General features: G+C 49.2%; 2 protein-coding genes across 3 annotated transcripts in view; both read left to right on the top strand.

Annotated features, from left to right (window-relative positions):
* The first annotated feature begins 972 nt into the window (after positions 1-972).
* MRPS15 (mitochondrial ribosomal protein S15) lies at positions 973-10,031 on the top strand. Its single transcript, XM_003273283.4, has 8 exons — positions 973-1,260; positions 1,579-1,623; positions 3,263-3,338; positions 4,118-4,166; positions 4,654-4,738; positions 7,732-7,790; positions 9,372-9,563; positions 9,825-10,031. Exons 1-8 carry the CDS (start codon positions 1,131-1,133, stop codon positions 9,960-9,962), a joined length of 774 nt encoding a protein of 257 aa, XP_003273331.3. The 5' UTR covers positions 973-1,130; the 3' UTR covers positions 9,963-10,031.
* Positions 10,032-15,122: 5,091 nt separating this feature from the next.
* The window catches only part of OSCP1 (organic solute carrier partner 1), a 33,171-nt gene continuing 30,863 nt past the window's right edge, over positions 15,123-17,430 (top strand). The window contains exon 1 of one of the 2 annotated variants that reach the window (XM_030823441.1): positions 15,123-15,474. In XM_030823441.1, the coding sequence (XP_030679301.1) occupies positions 15,363-15,474 (112 nt within the window). In that variant the 5' untranslated portion in view covers positions 15,123-15,362. The remainder of the gene's footprint in view (positions 15,475-17,430) is intronic. The other variant, XM_030823442.1, reaches the window with a different exon arrangement.

The following is a 17,430-nucleotide window of genomic DNA, read 5'->3' as shown; positions in this document are numbered from 1 at the left end:
GCTAATTGCCTTTATCCAAAGGAAAAATCGATTTCCCCTATCTTTATAACAGGGGGTAGGTTGCAACTATGAGCTAGGCACCAACTGAAGTTAGGCTCCTACCCTCCCACAGGAACTGAGAGACAGCGCTATCCTCCTTAATTATTACATTTCAAAGGGTTGGCTCCCAGGTCCTGGAGAAAAACATTCCGGGGTTGTAAAACTGCCAAGAGGTTTGTTTACCTTTTAAGAAGACTTACATTCATCGCAAAACAGTAGAGAAAGTATTCACAATTACAAGTTTTCTAAAGTAAATGCTCTCAGAAAAGTGAGGGGAAGGAGTCTTTTCCCTTTTTGCACCAGGGAAAATTAAATTTTCTTTTTCTTACTTCTAATTTGTATTCACCCTTACACCACTCATTTCACAAATAACATCACCATTAAGATTTACTAAATGCTCACTATATACCAGGTGGTCTCCATACAACTGCCTCAGTTAATCCTCGCAACAACCTAAAAGAGAGATATTGTTATTACTATCCCTACAGGGCCCACAAAGGTTAAGTGACTTGCCCACAAGACCACACGTTGAGTAAATGGCTGAGTTAGGATTCCAGACCAGGACTGTGCGATTCCAAACTCAGCGACTTTAGTCTCCAGGCTACGAGGCTGCCAGAGACATGGCTGAAACCCAGTAGTAGTTCTTACACGGTCCCATCCTTGACTAAGGGAAGGGTGAGGTGGGGTGGAGAGGAGATTGGGTTGGGGGTAGAAGGCTACCGCAGGCGCCATGGAACTCCCAAAATAACCCTGGCCCCAGGGCCAGGAATGAGATTAAGGACGGAATGCATGCCCTCCAAAAAGTGGCATTTTAGAATTTATACAGCACCTCAGCACGCTGCTAAACGTGGGCACCCAACCTCCACGGCCCGATCACGCGCAGCGGGAACACGGTCTCTGAGCTCCGCCCCATGCGTTGCGTCATCAGAGTCCCGCCACCTAATCCATTCTCTCGGTCTTCGTCTGCTCCGGTATTGCAACTGCCTCGATTGGTCGATCCTGGGCCAGCATGGCAGCGCCCATGTAACCCGGTCCGTGCCGCAAAGGGAACGGCGGCCGCGGCGCGGGCCCCGCGGGGGTTAGAGGTCACCATGCTGAGGGTCGCGTGGAAGACGCTGAGTTTGATTCGGACCCAGGCAGTTACCCAGGCCCTAGTACACGGGCTGCCGGGCGGTGGGAGCGCCAGGTTTCCTTTCAACCAGTGGGGCCTGCAGCCTCGAAGTGAGGAGCTGAGAAATGGGACGGCGGGCGTCGGGAAACAGGGTTCGGCGGAGATAGGGGATAAGGAAGCACAGGAGTAGGGGAGAAGGAAGCACAGGAGTAGGGGAGATGTACAGCCGTCAGGATAAGGGGGAAAGGGCGATGGTTGCGCAAGAGTTGAAACAAGATGTGAGAGACAAGGGGTAGGGAAGAAATGGGGCAGCGGTTAGGTTCAGAAGCGCATAGACCGTGGCCGACGGGCAATCCGAGGGGCACAGAAAGGAACTGAGGGTGGACTATTTAAGGAGATGGGCCTCAGCCCTCTCTTTTCTGCGTTAGGTCTCCTCCTCCAGGCCGCGCGCGGATATGTCATCGGGAAACCAGGTAGGAGTTCCTAAGGTGGGACTTGGGGCGGAAGAGAGACCTCCCGAAAGGCTGGGGTGGGTAAGGGGACCGATGTGGCGAGTGAGAGCCACTAGATGAGGTGAGCCAGAGGTCCTGAGCAAAAGACCCCACGTCCACCTTACACAAAGCCCTAGGCCTGCAGCCTGTATGGGGACAGAGGGGTGTGAAGGGCGGGAGCAGGAGCTTTCCAGGTGAATGAGTGAAAATGAGCTTGCCAGAGGGAGTGCATGGCTGGCACCACCCAGGCCTACCTAGAGTATGGCACTTTGTGTCTGCGCTTCTGAGATGCAGGATGTAATTTCCCATTGCAACTCAGTATGCGTAGTAGTTAAGATCCTTCTTATTAGGTAAATGATATGGGGCGAGGTACTTCCTCTCTCTGATTCTTATTTCTAAAATGAGTGTGAAAGTATCCATTTGCAAGGATTGTTAGGATTCAGCGATAATACATGAAAAGCATCCTTAACACTGTGCTCAATTAAATGTATTAATAGTATATATTAGAATTTATTATCTGGGGCCGGACGCGGTGGCTTACGCCTGTAATCCCAACACTTTGGGAGGCCAAGGTGGGTGGATCACTTGAGTTCAGGAGTTCGAGAACAGCCTGGCCAACATGGTGAAACCTCGTCTCTACTAAAAATACAAAAAAAATTAGCCAGGTGTGGTAGTGCGCGCCTGTAATCCCAGCTACTCAGGAGGCTGAGGCAGGAGAATCGCTTGAACCTGGGAGGTGGAGGTTGCAGTGAGCCGATCATGCCACTGCACTCCAGCCTGAGTGACAGAGTGAGACTCCATCTCAAAAAAAAAAAAAAGAAAGAAATTATTGGCTGGACATGGCCCCAACATTTTGGGAGGCCAAGGCTGGAGGATCACTTGAGGCCAGGAGTTCAAGACCAGCCTGGGCAACATAGCAAGACCCAGTCTCTACAAAAAATAAAATAAGTAGAATCTATTGCTATTAATATATTTTTAATATAATTCTTTTCTGCCTCCCTATCAGAACCAACTTGAGCTGTTACAGACAGAAGAGGCCCATTAATGTTATTTGCATAGCAGGGTCTGACTGGAGAGGATAAGTCCATCTACCCTATGTCTCTTACTCATCTCCAAGGGATAGCAGGGGTGCACACACCAAGACTGAGGTTTTCCTGTGATCTCTACTTGGTGCTTACATTTCAGGCATCGTACAGCTAGCTGCCTTTCCTCAACCCCCTTAATTCATACATGCAGTCAGCCAGCAAGTGTTTGTTGAGTGCCTAGTCTAGGCTGAGCCATGGGCCAGACTATGGTGGATTCCAAGGGAGTCAAACTCTGTCCTGTCCACAGGAGGACCCATCCTAGTGGGGGATCTGAGAACTGTAGAGCCAGATAGGTGTGTGAAAGGTGCAGGCACAGTGTAGGGTCTTGGGGAAAGCCACCTACTCCCAGCATGAAATATCAAAGCAGGTGCCCACAGAGTTTGCAAAGGAGAAACTGGGCCCAGAGATATCCAGTGCTTTGCTTGAGAGCCTGGATGTCCCTTCTGGAGTTGGAGTGGGTGAGAAGAGCCAGGTCTGGGAGGGTGGGCAGCGAGAGTTGACTCTGGGTGTTTTCTATCCCCATATTTACTTGACAGCCCAGCCTAGGCAGGATGATGACCCACCTCCTTCTACGCTGCTCAAAGACTACCAGAATGTCCCTGGAATTGAGAAGTAAGCAGGAAGAAACCCTAGTAGAGGAGGCAGGGGGCCCTGGGAGGATTGTCGGGGAGTGGGGAAAGACAGTGGCTTTGAGACTTGGCTTGCTGTAGCTGAAACTTGCTCTAGAAGGAGGCAGGGGCCCAGGTGTCCAGGTGTGGTGAGGGCGGGTGGTCAGCAAGGCAGATGGCACTCATGGAGCTCAGCTACTTGGGGGTTTTTTTGTACTCTAGATGAACACCCTGTACCACTAGATTCCAAGGAGCTAACATACTTCACAGGTCTTTGTAGAAATCTCTCATCTCTTGTTCCTCACAAAAGCTGTATGTCCCCATTTTATAGATTTTCAAGCTGCCCAGTATCATACAGTTCTAAAGGGCAGAGCTAGAGTTTGAATCCAGGGAGGACTGACACCAAAGCCAGAGGCCCTCTGCTCAGCTCTGTGCAGTGTGATGGGAGCTGGTCAGTCCCTCCCACTGTGCAATTTAACTTGAAATGTCTCAAAACAGATTGAACCATGTTGTAGCTAAAATGGAAATCCTCTCCTTGCCCTCCCTGTGATGAGACCAGAACAGTCGAGCTGACAGCCCCAGTTTCTATAGTTTTCAGCCCAGCAAGCCAGATCCACACTGACTTTTAATCCCTGGGAAATGGCTCCCCACCTCCAGGGAGATTCATTTGCTACCGAAGGAATTTTTCAACCATCTTTGCTTTTCAAACTAAAATGAAACCAGCATTGCTTTCCTCTCCTCTTCTCCCCCCATGTCTGTCTCATTGCTATGGTTTATCCACAGGGTTGATGATGTCGTGAAAAGACTCTTGTCTTTGGAAATGGCCAACAAGGTGAGCAGCCTCTGCCAAGCCTCAGCCTCCTGCAGTCTTCTCCTCTGGGTCTCCCTTCTACCCTGGTTAGCACCCCGCATCTCATGCTTCTCCAGTCACAGCACTTAGCCCACTGTCATTCTGCCTCCATTTGTCAATATCCCTAGACAGAGCATCTTCAGGGCAGGGACACTTTTGTTCCCCTACCATACCCCTAGCACCTGACAAACAGGTGCTCAGTGAATGAATGAATGAGCATAAATGAAAGAGCAAGCTTTGGGGACATTCATGCAACAAGTCATTTCCTCTGTCAGTGGCTTTGGCTTTGGGCTCACCTGGATGTGGATAGCCATGTAGTTGGTCAAGGCCACAGTGAGCAGAGTGAAGTCAGGCCCTGAGCCTTATGGCCCTAGTTGCTATAACTATAGCCAGGGCCCTTGTGGGGAGGAGGGCTAGTTCTTAGAGGGTGGCAGACTCCCCAGATTTTCTCTGTCTCTGTCTTCAACAGAAGGAGAAGCTAAAAATCAAGCAAGAACAGTTGATGAAGAAGATTGTTGCAAACCCGGAGGACACCAGATCCCTGGAGGCTCGAAGTTGGTCGGGGACCCTTGGGGAGTGGGGGTGTAGGGAAGCCTGCTAGCTGGGACCTGATCTAGGGCCCTTGTCTACAAGCACATGCACATGGGCTTGGGAAAGGGAGAGACATGAAGGACCTAGGGCAATGAAAATTGGACCCTGTATCCCAAGCTCTGATGCTGGAATCAATGCCCAGTTGGACCTTGTACCACTGTGTGAGCTTGGGTAAGTCACCAACCCTGTCTTGGAGCCCCTGCTTCCTCATCTGGAAATGGGGGAATAAGGGAGAGCAGAGCAGAGGTAATGTTACCCACCTCATGGCAGCATTGTGAGAGGCAGCTAGGGGATGTAAACACACCTTGGAAACTAAAGCTCACGATGTGTGATGATAATAGTAAGACTAGGCCAGGCACGGTGGCTCACGCCTGTAATCCCAGCACTTTGGGAGGCCAAGCAGGCGGATCATGAGGTCAGGAGATCGAGACCATCCTGGCTAACACGGTGAAACCCCGTCTCTACTAAAAATACAAAAAATTAGCCGGGTGTGGTGGCGGGCGCCTGTAGTCCCAGCTACTGGGGAGGCTGAAGCAAGGGAATGGCGTGAACCTGGGAGGCGGAGCTTGCAGTGAGCCGAGATCACACCACTGCACTCTCGCCTGGGCAACAGAGCGAGACTCCATCTCAAAAATAAAAAAATAATAGTAAGACTAACATTTTGAACCCTCTTGTGCCAGACAGACACCATGGTGCATTCCCAAGGGAATAATATTGCTACTTTGGTTCAGGCTGGAACTGGCAGTGGTCCTCATTAGATGTGAGTGAAAAATGCCACCATTTCCCCCTCTCTGGGTGTAGTTTCTCTTCATTGCCCACTGAGAGCAAGTGAGGTAGACTAGTGGACCTGCAGAGGATCTGCACACTTTCTCTCCTTTGCCATTGGCCTATATTACAGCCTCCTCCTCCTTTTTCTTCCACCCTCCTGCCTTCATTCTTTCTTCTCCTTCTGCCAGGGATTAAAATCTGGTGAGTTCATCTTGGATACTAAAACCCCATTGAGAACTGGACTCAAGGGTCCTCCATAGCCCCTTTTGAGAAGATGAGTTTCAGCTTCCCTTGCCCTGCTAAAACCGTGGGCTAGGGACCAGCTCGGCAGCAAAAGGCCTGCTTATCTTTCCTCACCTGTTTCTGCATTATCACTACTGAAATCCCCAGGTTGGCAGGAGCAAATGGCCTGGACTGGCAAGGTGGTCACTGGGGTCCTCTGTAAGCACAAGGTTTGATTCTTTTTTTTTTTTGAAACCGGATCTCACTCTGTCACTCAGGCTGGAATGCAGTAGCGGGCGTGATCATGGCTCACTACAGCGCAACTTCTGGGGCTCCAGCAATTCTACCTCAGGCTCCCAAGTAGCTGGGACCAAAGGCATGCACAACCATGTCAAGCTAATTTTTGTGTTTTTGGTAGAGACAGGATTTCGTCATATTGCCCAGGCTGATCTCAAACTCCTGAGCTCAAGCAATTCACCTGCCTCAGCCTCCCAAAGTGCTGGAATTACAGGCATGAGCCACCACGCCCAGCCCACAGATGTCACTTCTGCCTTTCCATTATTTCTCAGTTTTCTGAATGCTAGTTGCTTCTAGCATAGTGTCTGCTCTACAGAACCCCTCAGGAACCAAGGCCCATCTTTCTGTGTTGTTCCACTCTACACCTAAGTTGCTGTGATGGAGCCATGTGGTCGGGGTCAGGGTTCTCACTTTACTTTCTCCAGTGCTCCCAGAACTCAATATGTACTGGGAAGGGCCTGCTGTCATGACAGCCTCTCTTTGGGGCCAGCTTCTGCTTTTGCCCCCATCTTTGCAGTACAGGGGGTAAATTAAACAAGAGGATGCCTGAATGAAGGATATCCTGGGTTCTTGATAGATAAGTGGGAGCTGATAATTCTGAAAATTCATTAGTCAAAGCATGGAGATAAAGGTGGCAGCAGGAAGGGGAGAGGCAAGGAGTAGACCCATGACAGTTTTAGAATCTTATTTGTGCCAAAATACTTTACTGCATTGGCTTGGATTAGTACAATGTTGAATTGTTAACCATGATAGCACTGTATCCTAGTCTAATTCCTGAATTGAATGGCTAGTCTTACCATTAAGAATGCTATTTGCAGGCCGGGCACAGTGGCTCACGCCTGTAATCCCAGCACTTTGGGAGGCCGAGGCGGGCGGATCACGAGGTCAGGAGATCGAGACCATCCTGGCTAACAGGTGAAACCCCGTCTCTACTAAAAATACAGAAAAATTAGCCGGGTGTAGTGGCGGGCGCCTGTAGTCCCAGCTACTTGGGAGGCTGAGGCAGGAGAATGGCGTGAACCTGGGAGGCGGAGCTTGCAGTGAGCCGAGATTGCGCCACTGCACTCCAGCCTGGGCGACAGAGCGAGACTCTGTCTCAAAAAAAAAAAAAAAAAAAAAAAGAATGTATTTGCTGCCAGGCACAGTGGCTCACACCACTTTGGGAGGCCGAGGCAGGTGGATCACTTGAGGTCAGGAGTTTGAGACCAGCCTGGCCAACATGGTGAAACCCCGTCTCTACTAAAAATAGAAAAATTAGCCATGTGTGGTGGCGGGCGCCTGTAATCCCAGCTGCTCTGGAGGCTGAGGCAAGAGAATCGCCTGAACCTGGGAGGCAGAGGTTGCAGTGAGCCGAGAGCACACCATTGCACTCCAGCCTGGGCAATAGAGCGAGACTCCGTCTCAAAAAAAAGAATGCTATTTGCTATGATTTTTGGATGATATCTTTATAATATTAAGGGATGTCCCTTCCTTGGATTTTGCTTTTTAAAGGAAAGGTAATGTCTAAGATAAGCCTCTGAAATCTTGAAATTCAGAGTGATTTGGGATTTACAGAGAGCTGTACAGGGCATTGGTGATTGTTATTCCTTGAGTTCTTGAAACGTAAACCAGGCCTGGGCCCTTCCTTCCTTTGTGCCCAACTCTCATCCTCTGTGGTTTGTGGTTTCAGTTATTGCCTTGTCCGTCAAGATCCGCAGTTACGAAGAACACTTGGAGAAACATCGAAAGGTAAACTCTGGACGTCATTCACAGTTAAACAGCAGCAGCCTGGGGGAAAGGGGTCTGGAGGGGAAGGGCTCTGGGTCCAGAGAAGGAGTCTTAGAAGCCATTGGGCTGTAGCACCGGAGTGCCCGCCCTTCAGCTCCCGTGGGAAAAATGCTTCCCTCCTGCCTCCAGAGGACTTGGAGCCTTACGAGGCCATGCTGAGTGTCAGCAGGGGTTAAGAACACAAACTTTAGAGCACGATCACTGTGTCTGGCACATGCTGAGTGCTCAGTAAATATTTGTTGAATGCATGAATGGAGTCAGATTGCCCTGGGTTCAAATCCGAGCTCTGCCACTTCCACTTAACTAGCTGTGTGATATTAGGGAAGTACAGGTCTCAGCCTCAGTTCTGTTTTCAGTAAGATGGAGATCATACGAATACTTGCTCACAGGATTGCAAGGATTATGTGAAATAATAATAACAGCCAATGTGATGCATATAAAGTCTTTAGGCCCTGTGCTAAGTACTTCACATGCATCTTCTTATTTGACTCTCATGACTATCTTTCTTTCCCATCTTAATGAGGAATAATCTAGTCATGGAATGATTAAGTTATTCCTTAAAGCATACCACTGGGAAGTGATGTGCTGAGACCCTGAAACAAGGCAGTCTTGCTCCGAGACCCATATACTTTTTTTTTTTTTTTTGAGACGGAGCCTTGCTCTGTCACCCAGGCTTGAGTGCAGAGGTGCGATCTCAGCTCGCTGCAGGCTCCGCCTCCCAGGTTCAAGCAACTCTCCTGCCTCAGCCTCCTGAGTAGCTGGGACTACAGGCGCGTGCCACCACGCCTGGCTAATTTTTTGTATTTTTAGTAGGGACAGGGTTTCACCGTGTTAGCCAGGATGGTCCCGATCTCCTGACCTCGTGATCTCCCCGCCTCAGCCTCCCAAAGTGCTGAGATTACAGGTGTGAGCCACCGTGGCCAGCCATATTCTTAACCATTATACCATATCTCAGCACAGTGTCTGGCACAGAGCTGCTGTAATTAGGCAAATGCTGTTATTTTTAATAAACACATGATTGTGAATACAGACTGGTCCAGCACCATGCCTGGCACCTCAGTGTTCCCTGGAGCCTGCTTCTTAAAGATCACAGTTTTGCTTATCTGAGGTGTGGAACAGCAGCTCTACTGCAGAGGTCCTTCACAGGGCAGCAGCCAGCTGTGGGTAGGCATTTCCAGGAAGAGCACAAGGCCTTCCCTTCTCTCTACCCCAGCTGACAATTTGCTAAGCTATGGAGAGTCTGAGTGGGTAATGTAGGAGAAAGAGCATGAGGTTTGAAATCAGACCAATAGATAGAGATTCAAGACCCTATCTCAGCACTCACAGTTCTAAAGACCTTTTGTGAATCAGATAACATCTTTAAACCTTTGTTTTCTCATCTGTAAAATGGGAATAACAGTGATAATACCTCCCTCAGAATTGCATTAATATTTGCGTAAGATTACTGAGAAATTTCAGTGAAATGATAAAATGACCATTGTTTGTTACTGTGAACAACAGTAACACTTATATAATACTAAAAGTAATGAGAATCTCTTACAGGACAAAGCCCACAAACGCTATCTGCTGATGAGCATTGACCAGAGGAAAAAGATGCTCAAAAACCTCCGTAACACCAACTATGATGTCTTTGAGAAGATATGCAGGGAGCTGGGGATTGAGTACACCTTCCCCCCTCTGTATTACCGAAGAGCCCACCGCCGATTCGTGACCAAGAAGGCTCTGTGCATTCGGGTACGAGTCAGAATTGCTGCTTTGCTTGGCCCCACTCAGGGACTGGGATGGAGGAAGCAGAAGGGAGGGATCATCTGTTTCTGTTAGAGGCATGGAACTGGCCCCAGGCCCTGGAATGGATCCAGGGAGGTCACAGGCCACCAACCCCATGGAGAAAGGCTGGGGTTACCATCTGGGGGAGATAGTTCCCACCCCACTTTTTCCAAATCTGAGGTTTTGCACAGGATTACAAGGTCTTTTTCTGCCCCTTTTCACCCCTAGGTTTTCCAGGAGACTCAAAAGCTGAAGAAGCAAAGAAGAGCCTTAAAGGCTGCAGCAGCAGCCCAAAAACAAGCAAAGCGGAGGAACCCAGACAGCCCTGCCAAAGCCGGACCAGAGACACTCAAAGGCAGCCAATAAATTCTGTTCAATCATTTATTTCTGTCTGGAAGAATGATAGGAGAGATGATGGGGCTCTTTTTGGCCTGAGGAGGAGGAGGAATTTATTCTTTCATTCAGCTGTGAGATCCCAGAGTTTTCTGAGGCAAAGTCCCTGCCTCACCCACCAGAGGACACACACTCATGACACGCCTCCCACACACTCATACAAACAAGTACCTGTCATCCAGGTGACATGTGTGTCAGTGGAGGCAAGACAGAGCACGTGACAGCACAGTGGAAGTGTGGCCGGCTGGGTGGGAAGAACTGCTGTAGGAGCTGCCGTCTGGACTGGGTCCTAAAGGATGAGTAGGAATTCACTATAGAGAGACAGGAAGGGAAGGCCTCCTGGGCAGAAGGAATTGCAAGTACAAAGGCAAGCAAATCTAGGGAGGCATCCTATATTCAGAGAACGGGGAGAATGAGAAATAAAGCTTGAAAGGTAAGCTGAAGCTGAGGTGTGAGAAACTTTATATGCTAGGCTGAGAAGATTGTACACTGTCGACTAGGGAGTGGGGAGACAGTTCAAGTTTTAAAACTGAAGGAGTGATGGCAATTAACAGTCTGTGTTTTAGATAGTTAAGCAACAGCTGTGTGGATGGTAGATGGGAGGAGATCAGAGCAGTGTACTGGGGCTGGGGGATATTGGTGTTCACATAGAGAATCTGATCAAAACTACAAGTCCTATCCCCAGGAAGCATATGCAAAGCATTGCTGATAAATTCTAGGGAGTTATGGATCCCCCTTCCCCATAAAGCCCATCCATTTACATCAAGTTAAGTGCCAACACTTTGAAGCCTAAGCATGCTTGGTATGTTTGAAGAACCCAAGGAAGACAATGTGTCTAAAACAGAACAAAGAATAGTAAGAAGACATAAGGTCAGAGGGGTAGGCAAATACCAGGTGATGTAGAGCTTTCTGGGTGTCAGCCTGCCATAAGAAAATACCATAGATGAGGTGACTTCACAGGATTTTTATTGTGAGTTCGTTTTTTCACAGTTCCGGAGGCCGGGGATTCCAAGATCAGAGTACCAGCCAATTCAATTTCAGGTGAGGACTCTTCCTAGCTTGGAAAAGCCACCTTCTCAGTGTCATCACATGGCCTTTCCCTTGGTCCATGCAGTGGGGAGAGCTCACTCTCTTACAAGGCCACAATCCCATCATGAGGGCCATACTCCTGACCTTATCTAACCCTAGTTAACTCTGAGAAGCCCCATCTCTAAATACTGTAACATTGGAGTTAGGGCTTCAACATATGAATTTGGTCAGGGACACATTCAGCCCATAACACTGGAGAAATACATTGGACTTCACTCTGGGAAGGGAAGCCACTGAGGAAAGCCAAAAAGGGAGAAAGGTGTGTTAAAGTGCTATCCAAAGAGCAGCTGGAAGTTTAGATCTAGGACTCAGTAGAGAGGTCTGGACTAGAGAGGTTTGCGAGTTGTTGGGTGATTGAACCCATGGGTATAAGTGAAACTGCCCAGGGATGGAGTGTATAAGAAAAAAGGGCTATGTCTGGATGGGAAGGATGATCCCTGAGAGCTTAACCTAAGTCAGAAGGAGCAGCTGAGCTGGAAGAGAAGGTGAAGTAGGGGTAGAACAGAGCCTGGGTGTCTGCAGAAGCAGAAATGAGAGGCTCAGAACTGAAGATCCACTATTCAGATATCACTTCCAGGAATTGTAGGGAAGGCCTTTAATGGGCCAGGACTTCCAAGTGGCCATGGCTACTCGGAGGTAGTGTGTCAGAGGGCCAGGTGCTAACAGTTAAGGGGGCTAGCCAAGGGGAAGGAAAGAAAAAGGAACACATTTTAATGGATCAGGCCCTACTGCAAAGGCATTTGTGTGTTTTTCATTGGTTGGTTGGTTTGGCTGGTTGTTTTTTAGAGACAGGATCTTGCTCTGTTGCCCCAACTGGAGTGCAGTAGCCTGCTCATAGTTCACTAACTTCAAATTCTTGGGCTCAAGCAATCCTCTTGCCTCTGCCTCCTAAGTAGCTAGGACTATAGGTGTAAGCCACTGCGCTTAGCTAATTTTTTAATTTTTTGTAGAGAGGGTCTCACTACGTTGCCCAGGTTGCCCAAACTCTTGGCCTCAAGCAATCCTTGGCCTCCCAAATGCCTTGGTTTCCCAGAGTGCCGGGATTACAGGCGTGAGCAATTGCATCCGGTCAAAAGGCATTGTTTTAACTGCTGCCTTAGGCACATTATCTAATATTCACAGCCACCTTTACTCTGCACATTGGCTAATTATCCTCATTTTAGCCATGAGAGATGAGAAAGTCATGAGAGAACTGAGACTCAGAGAGGTTAGGTAACTTGTCCAAATTCATATAGCTGGGAAGAGAAAGGTCTAGGATTCAAAGCTGGCTCTGTCTTGACTCCAGAGCCTATGTCCTGTTCACTATACCACGCTGCTTAGGGACCAAGAGAAAGGTCTGAGAAGCTAAGGGAAGAGTCTACACTATAGCAAACTAAAATGCTTTTAGGAGCAAGGCAGGTAACAAAAATGCATGAAGGCCTAACATGAAGTAATGATGCTAAGGTGTTTATCACATTCCTATCCTAGTTGTATTCCCTTTCATTTATTTATTTTAAGTTTTTTGAGACAGAGTTTTTGCTCTGTCCCCCAGGCTGGAGTGCAGTGGTGCGATCTTGGCTCACTGCAACCTCCCCGTCCCAGGTTCAAGTGATTCTCCTGCCTCAGCCTCCACAGTAGCTGGGATTACAGGTGTGCGCCACCACACCCAGCGAAGTAGAGACGGGGTTTCACCATGTTGGCCAGGCTGGTGTTGAACTCCTGTCTTGAACTCCTGACCTCAAGTGATCCGCCGGCCTTGGCCTCCCAAAGTGTAGGGATTACAGGCGTGAGCCACTGCACCTGGCCTGTATTCCCTTTTAAAACAGAGCACAGAGCACAGAGCAGGCAAAATAAGCAAATTAAACAAAGCCCTGGGCTGCCAGCAATGGGATACTGTATAGTCCTGATGCTGAGATTCAGTTAAGGGAAGGACCAAAAAGTATTCATGGTGAAGCAGTTTCAGTGGGGTTCGGGGAGCATAATACCAGTTGCAATGAGGTGGGGAGTGAGGATGTTAAGGAAGTTCCAGTTGTGAGTGTTGTCAACTGGTTCAAAACACTTCACTGGGAAGGAAAGGAAGGAAAACAGACTAGCAGGGATATGAAATGGAAGGAGAATGTTAATATGGGAAGGACTTGAGCTCAGTTACGGCAGGGCAAGACTTTCCAGTGGTGTGGTTATGAGGAAAAGGCAGCCTGCTGATGAGTTCAACTGGACTGGGGGAGAGGAGGTGGCCAGGTGCAGGAGATGGCTCTAAAAAAGGAGTTGGCCGGGTATGGTGGCTCTCGCCTGAAATCCCAACAACTAAGGAGTCTGAGGTGGGAGAATCACTTGAGGCCAGGAGTTCCAGGCCGCAGTGAGCCACCAGGGTGCCACCGCATTCCAACCTTGGGCAACAAAGACCTCCATCTCTTTAAAAAAAAAAAAAAAAAAGGTAGTTGGAGCGTGTGGAGAGCCTGGAATGCCATGCCAAGGCATCTAGACTGTGATCTGGCAAAGAGTAGGAAACCACTGAAGGGATGTGTCATATTGAAAGTGATGTTGGCCGGGTGCAGTGGCTCACGCCTGTAATCCCAACACTTTGGGAGGCCGAGGTGGGCAGATCACCTGAGGTCAGGAGACCAGCCTGGCCAACATGGTGAAACCCCATCTCTACTAAAAATACAAAATTAGCCAGGCATGGTGCCCTGGCCCACGCCTGTAATCCCAGCTTACTCAGGAGGCTGAGGCAGAAGAATCGCTTGAAACCAGGAGGCGGAGGTTGCAGTGAGCCAAGATGGTGCTATTGCACACCATCCTGGGCGACAAGAGTGAAACTCCGTCTCAAAAAAAAAAAAAAGTGATGTCTTCTGACATTTAGCTTAGCAGCCAGTGCAGGGTAGAAGAGAGAAAAGAACAGTGATACAGAGGAATATAGCAATGCAGACAGAAAAACAAATGAAGGGATGAATGTAAGAAAGGTATTGGAGGAAAAAGCATAATATGATAACTGATAAAGACCCAGGGAAACAGATTTGGAAGCCAAGGCCCAAGTTTCAAGTTTGAGTAGCTGGAGGGAAAGATAATTAGGTTTTGGAAGTACTGAAATTTACAGAAATGGTTGTTCATCAGAGTAAAAATATACAGCAGATGGCAAAAAGTAATCATGAGCTTAAGATGGAGGTGAAGAAGGGAGTCGCTGCCCTCAAAGAGAAATGGTTGGGGCCGGGCGTGAGAGCTCACGCCTGTAATTTCAGCATTTTGGGAGGCCCAGGCGGGCAGATCACCTGAGATCAGGAGTTCCAGACCAGCCTGGCCAACATGGTGAAACCCCGTCTCTACTAAAAAATACAAAAATAAGCTGGGCATGGTGGCGGGCGCCTGCAATCCCAGATACTCGGGAGGCTGAGGCAGGAGAATCGCTTGAACCCTGAAGGCGAAAGTTGCAATGAGCCGAGATCGCACCACTGCACTCCAGCCTGGGCGACAAGGGCAAAATCCGTCTAAGAAAAAAGGAAAGAAAAGAAAAAAAAAGAAATGGTTGGGAGGCCTTCGGAACAGCGTCGAGGGAACTTCCCAGAGCCCCCAGCGCGCATCCTCTGGGAGCTGGACACACGGGGACGGACGGGACTGGTTTGCTTCATGGAGTATGAAACCAGGAGGGGCTTCACTTCACGTAAACTTTTGGGAGGCGATGCAAACGACTCAGGACTTCTGATCCTTCCCCCGTCTAAAAGAAAAGTCAGTTACCATTTTTGTTGAGTGCTTTCGGGGCCTTTCCATGATCTCACTGATTCCTCTCAGCCGCCCTGTGATGTGAGTGCCAGCTCCATGTTACGTAAGAGGAAACCCTGCCCAAAGTCACACAGCAAGAAATCACGAGCCGTGATTCCAACCCAGGTCCGTCTGACCCGAGCCTGCTCTAATGCCGTTCTGCCTGGGCTTTCCTCTTATAGGAACCTGAGGCCCCGCGCCAGCTGCCGGAGTCCCGAGCGCCGGGCTGGCTGTGTCGAGACCATCATCCCCAGCCCTGGCCCGGCCCTCGCCCTTCCGAGGGAGACCTAGTCTCAGAAGCACAGCTCCCCAGCCGCGGCCAACGCCGTGCCGGCGTCTGGCACGGACCAATCCCCCCGGGACGGTCCACCACCCAGACCAATTAGCTCCCGTCCTCAGGGCACCTCCCACCAAACCGCCTTCTGATTGGCTCGCTTTTCCCGTCGCGGCGTTGCCCCAGCAACCAGACTATTGGGACGCTGCGGCCTGGCCTCCAGGCCGCTGGCTACCGAACCCCGGGGCTCTTCACCAGTCCAGCTCGTTTCCAGCACTATGTCGGTGCGGACGCTACCGCTGCTCTTCTTGAACTTGGGCGGGGAGATGCTTTACATCCTGGACCAACGGCTGCGGGCCCAGAACATCCCGGGAGACAAGGCCCGCAAAGGTGAGGCCCCCGGCCCGCTCAGCCAGACCCGCAGCCAGCAGCCTGGCCCTCTCATCATCGCCCTAACACCCACAGCCAGACCTGCACCCCTACACACTTCACTCTTATAACCAGGGACCCTTCTTACAAGCCACATCCATTTGGAGCCCCTCGGGAGTCAAATCCCCCAAAAGCTCTTTTCACAGCAGAGGAACTTAATACTCCCAATGGACACTAGGGTGCCTGATCTTCCTAATTTCCCCATCTCTTCAAATGGGAGAGGTGCTTTCCCAGTCTCTCTTGTCAATCAGTCCCTTCCAAATGTAGGAGTCCCAGCTGCCCACCATCTAGTATCATACCCCTTGCTAGTCCAAGCATCCTCTTTATCCCCAAGGAACAGGTTCTGATTCTTTTTTTTGTTTGTTTGTTTTTGAGATGGAGTCTCGCTCTGTCGCCCAGGCTGGAGTGTGTGGCACGATCTCGGCTCACTGCAACCTCTGTCTCCTGGGTTCCAGCGATTCTCATGCCTCAGCCTCCCAAGTAGCTGGGATTACAGGCATGCACCACCACGCCCAGCTAATTTTTGTATTTTTAGTAGAGATGGGGTTTCAGGCCGGGGGCGGTGGCTCACGCTTGTAATCCCAGCACTTTGGGAGGCCGAGGCGGGCGGATCACGAGGTCAGGAGATCGAGACCACGGTGAAACCCCGTCTCTACTAAAAATACAAAAAATTAGCCGGGCGTGGTGGCGGGCGCCTGTAGTCCCAGCTACTCGGAGAGGCTGAGGCAGGAGAATGGCGTGAACCCGGGAGGCGGAGCTTGCAGTGAGCCGAGATTGCGCCACTGCACTCCAGCCTGGGTGACAGAGCGAGACTCCGTCTCAAAAAAAAAAAAAAAAAAAAAAAAAAAAAGAGATGGGGTTTCACCATGTTTCCCAGGCTGGTCTTGAATTCCTGGACTCAAATGATCCGCCCCCCTCGGCGTCCCAAAGTGCTGGGATTACAGCCGTGAGCCACCACGTCTAGCCCAGGTTCTGATTCTTCATTCCTTTATGGTAGTATCTTCCCACGTAAGTTGGAGACTGGTCTTACTCATCTCAGAAGTATTTCTAGAAATTTGGTGTTCTAAAATAATATAGATAAATATGAAAAAATAAGAAAGTTATAAATCTCACAATTGTTGGAGGGGAATACAATTGTGAAAATAATTATATGAGAGCTTCGAAAATGCAAAATCTGGCTCCCATGGACACCACACTAACCCCCAGAAAAATGACAACTCAGAACATTCTGCCACTCTGTTACTTTTCCTCTTTTCCTTCCTTCTCGGCAAACAACTTGCTTATACCAAATTTCGTAGGATTAAGTATGAAGGAAATATTATATTTCAAAGTAGAGGAGGAAAAGTTGAAAAGGCAATTGACATGGCCGCCAATTAAAACATTCTCTCCATTAATCTTTGTATGCTCAATTGATGTTCAACATACATATTCAGATGCTAAGCATACATACTCAGATATTAACTATTGTGTGTGTGTGACTGAGTGCAAGTCCATGCATAGAGAGCTAAAAATAACTCCCTATAACATACCCCTTCCATTCATTCTGCACATTGCCGCCAATGAGCTTTCTAAAATGTGTATCTGTCCATACTTGCCCCTGCCTAAAACCCTTTGTCAGCTTTCCACTGCCGTCTGGGTTAAGACCAAGTCCTTGCACAGGCCATTTCAGGGCCCTTCCTGATCTGATCTCTGTCTTCCTCTGCAGTCCCTTCTTCCACCACTGCCTGCCTCCTGTTTCCCAATAATACCAAACTGCTCATAGATCTCCGCTTAAACCATGTTTGTTCGTATTTCTGTGCTAGTAATTCCCATCCCTACATTCTTCCCCTTCGATCCTGCGTTATTCGGTTTAAGAATCATCTCCTTCAGGAATCCTCCCCATATGCAGAAAGGGCCTGTGCATGCTCTCATAGCACC

The sequence above is a fragment of the Nomascus leucogenys genome, chromosome 12 (assembly GCF_006542625.1).
Source record: "Nomascus leucogenys isolate Asia chromosome 12, Asia_NLE_v1, whole genome shotgun sequence".
Classification (NCBI taxonomy): Eukaryota; Metazoa; Chordata; class Mammalia; order Primates; family Hylobatidae; genus Nomascus; species Nomascus leucogenys.
The sequence above is the reverse complement of the archived record's forward strand: the minus strand, read 5'-3'. Positions and strand labels throughout refer to the sequence as shown.

What these genes read in the sequence shown, in the direction of transcription:
- MRPS15 (XM_003273283.4), top strand. Translation starts at nt 1,131, where the DNA reads ATGCTGAGGGTCGCGTGGAAGACGCTGAGTTTGATTCGGACCCAGGCA. An exon ending in CTTTGGAAATGGCCAACAAG is followed by an intron (nt 4,167 to 4,653) that starts GTGAGCAGCCTC and finishes TGTCTTCAACAG; the next exon opens with AAGGAGAAGCTAAAAATCAA. An exon ending in CAGATCCCTGGAGGCTCGAA is followed by an intron (nt 4,739 to 7,731) that starts GTTGGTCGGGGA and finishes TTGTGGTTTCAG; the next exon opens with TTATTGCCTTGTCCGTCAAG.